The 8,179-nt window shown below is 36.7% G+C and overlaps 1 protein-coding gene across 1 annotated transcript in view; it reads right to left on the bottom strand.

The window, feature by feature from the left end:
• LOC107692319 (isocitrate dehydrogenase [NAD] subunit beta, mitochondrial-like) overlaps positions 1 to 8,179 on the bottom strand; it is a 23,750-nt gene continuing 15,571 nt past the window's right edge. The window contains exons 4-10 of the mRNA XM_016491301.1: positions 6,696 to 6,828; positions 5,153 to 5,286; positions 4,971 to 5,073; positions 4,744 to 4,889; positions 4,513 to 4,607; positions 3,838 to 3,898; positions 1 to 567 (exon numbers count right to left, since the gene is read on the bottom strand). Coding sequence (XP_016346787.1) covers positions 4,788 to 4,889; positions 4,971 to 5,073; positions 5,153 to 5,286; positions 6,696 to 6,828 — 472 coding nt within the window. The 3' untranslated portion in view covers positions 1 to 567; positions 3,838 to 3,898; positions 4,513 to 4,607; positions 4,744 to 4,787. The remainder of the gene's footprint in view (positions 568 to 3,837; positions 3,899 to 4,512; positions 4,608 to 4,743; positions 4,890 to 4,970; positions 5,074 to 5,152; positions 5,287 to 6,695; positions 6,829 to 8,179) is intronic.

Below are 8,179 nucleotides of genomic sequence, written 5' to 3'. Positions count from 1 at the left end.
TATTTATTGTTTTTTTTTTCTATATAATACTTGTACATATTTAAATCATATTTCAACCATGTAAACATGGTCATTGTAGATGACTAATGGAAGATTTCTCTTATTGCAAGGCCATCACTTTGTATAGCACATACAGTTTTCATTTAGAGCAATATTACTAAAAAAGACAACATATTTGCCAGAATATTATATAATATTTTATTAATGGTAACAATTAAACAAGTAGCAATTGCAATTAAGTAATAAATAGCTGAATAAATACATATTTTTTAAGCAGCATCATAAAGCAGTACAGTCTGGTATATCATTGGCTCTGGATAGAGACAACATATGAATCTTGAGCTCTATTGTACACTGTGTGATAATCTAAAAGTTAGGCCAATAGCAAGGCTTGAAATGTGAAATGTTGGACCAAAAGAGTTTGACACTGGACAACCAGTGCTGCAGATTGTTCTTAAAATGATATTTGTGGAGCGCGCTGGGATTGGTTTAGATGGCCAGATTAGAGATGACAGCCCTGGTGAACTCATCGCTTGTCGCGTAGCCTCCCAGGTCTGAGGTGCGAACCTACACCAAAAAGAGCAATAAAATATTTTACATTTTATGGTGCACCTAAAGAAAATAAAACAAAAACAGTTTGTCCTCACACACACACACACACACACACACACTTCTTGAACATTCAGCACATTTAGGGTATGATGTTTATTTTGATTTCCAGTTTGTGAATGTTAAATGCAGAATGTCAAATGAGGATGAAGGTCTTCAAACAATGCAAGCAATCCACATACAACCAGTGACTACAAACTGACACTTTTCAATACTTTTGTTTTTACATATTTAATTCTTGGCATTGAAAAAAAAAAAAAAAAAAAAAAAATCACATGACAAAACATTGGTCAGTTCATCTTAAGCATGAATAAACCTTGAAATCTTTGTAAATTGAAATGTGTGGTTTCCACCTTCCCAAACAAGGTAAGAGTGGAAATATTAATACTGAAGGTGCTGAGCTTAGAAAAATACAAAGACAACATGTCAGATCAGTACCGCAATGTCTGAGAGGCAGAGAGATATCATTTGCCTTTGATATCAATCAGTCATCAATGGCACAAAAAAAAAAAAAAAAAAAAAAAAAAAAATCACATGACAAAACATTGGTCAGTTCATCTTAAGCATGAATAAACCTTGAAATCTTTGTAAATTGAAATGTGTGGTTTCCACCTTCCCAAACAAGGTAAGAGTGGAAATATTAATACTGAAGGTGCTGAGCTTAGAAAAATACAAAGACAACATGTCAGATCAGTACCGCAATGTCTGAGAGGCAGAGAGATATCATTTGCCTTTGATATCAATCAGTCATCAATGGCACGAAGCAGACTTCCTGCTCACAACATTTGCATCATCAAATGAATCCAATAATTGCCCATCTGACTTACGACAGCAGCAGATTTGATTAGTGATGTTTACATTAGTAACATTAAGAAGGGCAAAAACATCAAGTATCACTGCTGGCACTTCAGTCTCAATATGCCAAATAGTTTATGAAAACTTGCTGATAATCAAATTCACTGAGGTCCTGGAATCACAAAGGCAATTTGACGAGGACCAGCCCCAAACAGAGATTATACAGAATACAGAAACTAAAGTTAACTATCTAACTTAAACGTCAATTTTAACTTAAAACTGGAGTGAACAAAAAAGCTCAGTAAAGCAATGTCAAACATACACTACCATTCAAAAGTTTAGGGTGACTTTTTCAAGTAATTAAACTTTGCTCTTTTGAAATTTCTATTGATCATAGAATCCTGGGGGAAAAAATATCACAGTTTCCACAAAAATAACAAGCAGCACAACAGTTTTCAACATTGATAATAAGAAATGTTTCTTAAGCACCAAATCAGCATATTAGAATGATTTCTAAAGGATCATGACTTGCCATCACAGAAATACATTTCTTGATTTCAAAATAGAAAAGTTATTTTTAACTGTAATAGTATTTCACAATTTTACTGTATTTTTGATCAAATAAATCCAGCCTTGGTGAGCATAAGAAACTTTTTTTCAAAAATCTTACCGACCCCAAACTTTTAAACAGAAGTGTAATTCAGGTTAAAGATGCATACTTTTTCATCATTCAACATTTTCTTCCTCATTTGTAAGTCGCTTTGGATAAAAGCGTCTGCTAAATGACTAAATGTAAATGCATACTGTGACAAACAGATATGAAAATAAATGTACATGGATGCATTAAAAGAAACAGAAATCAGTAACCAGCCAGAAAAAGGAGAGAAAAAGAAAGCAAGAAATGGGAAAGGAGAAAGAAAATATAATATGACAGGGCTGCTTTAAAATCGTCTTTGAACATATTCAGATCAGAAGTGGCATGTGATCCGGGATAGACATTGGCAAGCATCTTCAAACAGTCCGATGGCGCAGGTTGGCCCCAACCGCACGGACAAAGTCACCAGTGGTGCTGTAACCCCCTAGGTCTCGCGTCCTCACCTGGGACACACAGATGGTCACGTACACCCAGAACGGGATGTGACGGCAGAGGAGGAAAGGTGGAGAAAGGGAAGGTGAAGACCACATCAGAATTTATGGACAAGCACAAACTTGAAGCCTAGAATTTGACTGCATGACAGAGTTTCCATTAGGAGGAAATTCGTTAGAAATGCCAAAGCTGAAGTTGAATGTATACACTGAGGGACATCTGTGTCAATGAACTGAATGTATAATAATAATGGATTCAAGACCCCATGAAATCAGATTTGGCATTTTGTGGCTTTTAGTTTCTGTCTGTTAGCCCAATTCCTCTATTAAAAATACCATGTGCTTTTGACTGGCAACGGCAAACCATAATTGTCTTCAGTTGTGCTAATGCTTGAACGTTATTTTTTTTAGTAACACTTCACCAGCTACAGGTGGAGAGGAGAGAGAGATAGAGCTGATTCAATGGATGGGGATTATTAGGAGGCCATGACTGACAAGGGCCAAGTGGAGGGAATTTGGCCAGGACACCGGGGGTACACCCCTACTCTTTACGAGAAGTGCCATGGGATTTTTAATGACCACAGAGAGTCAGGACCTCGGTTTAACGTCTCGTCCGAAGGAAGGTGCTTTTTACAGTATAGTCTCCCCATCACTATACTGGGGCGTTAGGACCCACACAGACCACAGGGTGAGCACCCCCTGCTGGCCTCACTAACACCTCTTCCAACAGCAACCTAGTTTTCCCAGGAGGTCTCCCATCCAGGTACTGACCAGGCTCAACCCTGCTTAGCTTCAGTGGGCAACCAGTCTTGGGCTACAGGGTGATATGGCTGTGGCGAAAGACGTGTCAAGACGAAAAAGAAAAAGGCCCTTGTCAGACTATCACATGAGGTCTTTAAATAAGATGACAGTCATAAAAGAAAAGACGAAGTCTGATAGTTAGCAGAACTTCAACCCACAAAACTAACCAAAAAGCCCCAACTGTCCACATAAAACACAGAGGGCTTCAACCAAAGTGTAATGCAGAAACAAAACCGGATAGCCTAAAACTATTCATTTATTAAAGTGTTTCAGTGTAAAGATATAGTGCTGTATTGTGGTTAGGGTCATAATTCCAAAGCCAATTGCAAAGGAAACTAACCAATTAGGATGAAAACCAGTGCCACCAGGACTATACAGATTTACATGCATAAACGTCCATCAACAATAAACTTGGCATCTTGAACTCAGAAAAACATTGAAACACACTTGCACATATGTAAGATGCATATAGTTCTATCAGCCACACAATACACCTTTCTCTCCCATTCAGACATGATCACACAAACACACACAATCATCTCTTACCTTGCCCTGCTTGATGACTTTCTTAACAGCCTCAGACACCATGTTTGAATGATACTCAAGACTGAAAGAAAAAACCCACTTGCATAAATACAATTACCAAGACTGGTCAAAAGTTTAGAATAATTAACATTGTTTTAAACATCTTTGAGAGAAGTCTTTTATGCTCACTAATGTTGCATTTATTTGATAAAAAAAAACTGTAATATTGTGAAATATTACAATTTAAGTAACTGTTTTCTATTTGAATAGATTTTAAAATGTAATTTATTCCTCTGTGACACTGAAGACTGTAATAAGCTATGCTATTGTATCAGGAATAAATTATAATTTAAAATATATGCAAATAGTTATTTTAAATGTCAGTAATATTTCACTATATCACTGTTTTCGCTGTATTTTAATCAAATACATACAGCCTTGTTGTGCACAAGAGACTTTCAAAAACATTAAAAAAATATTTTTTTTAAATCCTAATTATTCCAAACTTAGGACCACAAAACATGTAAAAGGCAAATTCAGATGACAAACTGTCCGAATTAAGAGATGAAAACCATGTTGAATGTGAATATGTGGTCAACACAGATTAAAGGTAAAATTTAAAGGGTAAAAACAAGATATGATTGTCAAACAAAGTAAATATGGAATATCAAAGCTGGACAACAGAGGAAGACTCACTTGAGGTGTCTCAACATGTTGGATGCAGTGAGGAGCATAGCAGTAGGGTTTGCAATATTCCTGCCGACAGCCTGAGCAAAGGGATGTCTGGCTCCCTGATTGTAAATACAAGACGACAGGAATCACTGTTAAGTTGTCATACACACTTCAAAGCAGTTTATTCTGAGTCTGTAACTGTTACAGTTGATGTATAATGAAAGAAGGAATGAAAAACAAGATTTAGTCACCAACCGTTTCAAACACGGCATATTCTGCACTGTAACTCTCGCCTGGAACTACACCGGCTCCGCCACCAGTCCTGCTGCCAGATTATCAATGATGTTGCCGTAGAGATTTGGCATCACTAGCACATCAAACTGATAAGGATTCTGGACCAGCTGTGGGCCCCAGAAGAATATACTACTTATATAGGCCATTCTCATTGCTGGTCATTAACAATAAAAGACAAGAAACTATACCTGCATGCAGCAGTTATCAATGATGATGCTTTCATATTTAATCTTGGGGTAAAGCTCAGCCACTTCCGCACAGCTCTGCAGGAAGAGACCATCCCCGAGTTTCCTGCAAAGATAATCCGAGGTGAGTGTGTCTATGTGTTTAGCTTTAAAACTGCATGGCAGAATAATACTGCCCCACTTACATAATGTTTGCTTTGTGGACAGCGGTCACTTTGCTGCGGCCTTTCTTGGTGGCGTAGTCGAATGCAAATTTAGCGATGCGGCGAGATTTCTCTCTGGTGATGATCTTCAGGCATGCAACCACTCCTGAAACACTCTACAAACACAGAGGTGCTCATAATGCAGATGTACACTATAGTGTTTTTTTTTTTAAGAAATTAATAATTTTCTTAATGCAATTCAAAAAATGCATTAAGTTGATCAAAAGGGTTTCATTTCAAATAAATGCTGTTCTTTCTATTCATCAAAACATCCTGAAAAAAATATATCACGGTTTCCACAAAAATATTAAGCAGCTCAACTGTTTTTGACATTGATAATAATAAGAAATATTTCTTGAGCACCAAATCAGCATATCAGAATGATTTCTGAAGGATCATGTGACACTGAAGACTGGAGTAATGATGCTGAAAATTCAGCTTTTCCATCACAGGGATATTTTACATTTTCAAATATATTAAAATATACAAAAAAAAAGTTATTTTGAATTGTAATAACATTTCACAATATTACTGTTTTTATTGTACTTTGATTAAATAAATGCAGCCTTGGTGAACATAAGAGACGTCTTTAAAAAACTTTTGCCTGGTAATGTTGGGGACGATCTAAATTACTTCAGATTTTTTTTTTTAAGTCGACGTTTACAGTGGGTATAGAAAAGAATCACCCCCCTTTAAAATAATCACATTTTGTTGCTTTGCAGCCTGAAATGAAGACGTACACAGTTTTTGTTTTAACCAGCTGTATTTACTCAGTGCAACTTATAACAGCCAAGTTAAAGATAGAACACCAACATGTCAGAAAATAAATAAATAAAAAAACAGAATCAACCCCTATATTGTATCAGAAAATAATATGCTTCAAAAGTTACTTTTGCAGATTCTGTTTTAGAAAGGGGCAATAAACTATTATCATATTTATGTTAAAGCAAAAGTGGTAGAAAGGAGTTTAGATTGTCTTTACATGTTTGATGAATCATGCTAAATAAGATGTTTGTGTTAAAGCAATAATTTTAACTTTTTGTGTGAAATGTGTCATTATATCACCCTTACATTTTTCCAAACCCCTGTACTATTTCTTGTAAAACACAAAAGGAAAATATCAGATTTTTTTCTTTTTTTTATTTCATATCACGATAGTTGATAGTAACCACATCTCAGCATAAAAACAAAAAAGACACAAAGCATCATAAAAGCTCATGTGATGCATGTTATATTTCAAAGCAATATGTAAGCTTTGCGTGTGAAATAGACCTAAATTTAAATAACTGACAATGATTCCTTCCAGATCTGTTGGATCTTTCAGCCCAATATGTGAATCGGATCAACTAATTCATTGAGAACAATTAGCTCAAAATAAAGTTTCATTCAAGAAATTAACACTGGTTCTCGAGTTCAACTCAATGTCTCAAATATCTGGTCAACAGCCCATGGGAGGGAAAGATTATCAAAACCGTAAAACGTATGTACCTCACACAGAAATAAATGATTTAAGCACAACAAATACCTCATGCTCCAGAGAGCTGTATTCTCCCTCTGTCTGCTCCCGTATGATGACCAGATCCAGGTTATTGTGGCGGGTGCTATATCCAGGCAGGCTGTTCACATGAACCACATTGGCAAACAGGTCCAGCTTTCTCCTGTACATCATAAAACAAGAAATAATCAATCAATCAACCAATCAATCAAAAACTAGCAGTACAAGGCAGCAATGGACATATGTTAAAGGGGTGGTTCACTGGTTTTTTTGTAGGCTTGATTGTGTTTATGGGGTGCAGTCTAACATGTGTTAATGCTTCGTTTTTTTTAAAAACGCATTTTCTTTTCTTCACATAATTTACCTTTATTCCACACCGCTCTGTCCCTTCTCTGAGAAACGTGCAGATCATTTCCTTCTTTTATGAAGCCCCGCCCTCATAAATAGGCGATGGGCTCTGATTGGTTAGCTAGACCAGTGTGTTGTGATTGGCTCAACCGTCTCTAGTGCGTGTCTAAACATCCCGCCCCTCCCCTCAGCGGCATGTGCTCCAGTTGTGTTGTAAACAACGGCGTCGTTAATATCGCTTATCAGTTTGAGCCCGATTGAGAAGCAGATGAAATTATTGAAGAGGATCATGCAGAACCTGTGCAAGCACGGCTTTTAATGGTAGGCCTATGTTTTATGTTTGTTGTTGTCTCATACTTTTAGATACGCTGTTATTTGTAAATGCTACTGCTTATGTTAGCTTTTAATATATGGTTTTATCCTGATTAAAGCTTTAATACAGTACGGCAACTGCACGTGCGCGTCCATGTTTAACGCTTCTCATAGCTATGTGAAAATAAGTGTATAATTGTAACAGTTCATTGTTGGAGCGGAGCTGAGCTGAATGAGAGAGATGCTTTGTCTCAATGTGCCTACTTATACTACGCCCTTAAAGTATGTACTCTTTTGGTGAAGAAAAAGTACACACTTTTGAGTATGTAGTAGAAGAGTAGGCAAGCTTTGGGACATACTATCACGTCATACAACTGCATCTTAACGGACGCACTGTGGCATAGATACACGCACCCTGTCACTGTAAACTGGCCTGTCAATCATCTTGTCACACTTAACATCCTCCACATTGCATTTCATTCAACTTTCTACCGTATTGGAGAGAAAAGTAGCACCACATTGATCTGCCAGTCGCGAGTCTTTCATGCCGAGAACTCTGCTCATATTTTATGCATAATGATGCATTTAAAAGTTAACGACCAAACGGATGTTTATAAAAGTTTACTTTGCTGTTGCAGATGAAATATAACACAGATAACATTAAATAAATATTTTTTACCAGGTTAAATGCTGAATATTAGTAACTCAAACCCCTTTTTCTAAGCCTCTCTACCTAACCGCCGGTCGTGCACATCCGCCATGTTTGTAGTTTTTAACGCGTTTTATTCATGTTTGTAGTTCTGGACAGAATCCTTCACCAAAGCGCAATGGATTGTGGGCAATATTAGCCATTA

Source organism: Sinocyclocheilus anshuiensis, unplaced genomic scaffold (assembly GCF_001515605.1).
Source record: "Sinocyclocheilus anshuiensis isolate Anshui unplaced genomic scaffold, SAMN03320099.WGS_v1.1 scaffold478, whole genome shotgun sequence".
In the NCBI taxonomy this organism is placed as follows: domain Eukaryota; kingdom Metazoa; phylum Chordata; class Actinopteri; order Cypriniformes; family Cyprinidae; genus Sinocyclocheilus; species Sinocyclocheilus anshuiensis.
The sequence above is the reverse complement of the archived record's forward strand: the minus strand, read 5'-3'. Positions and strand labels throughout refer to the sequence as shown.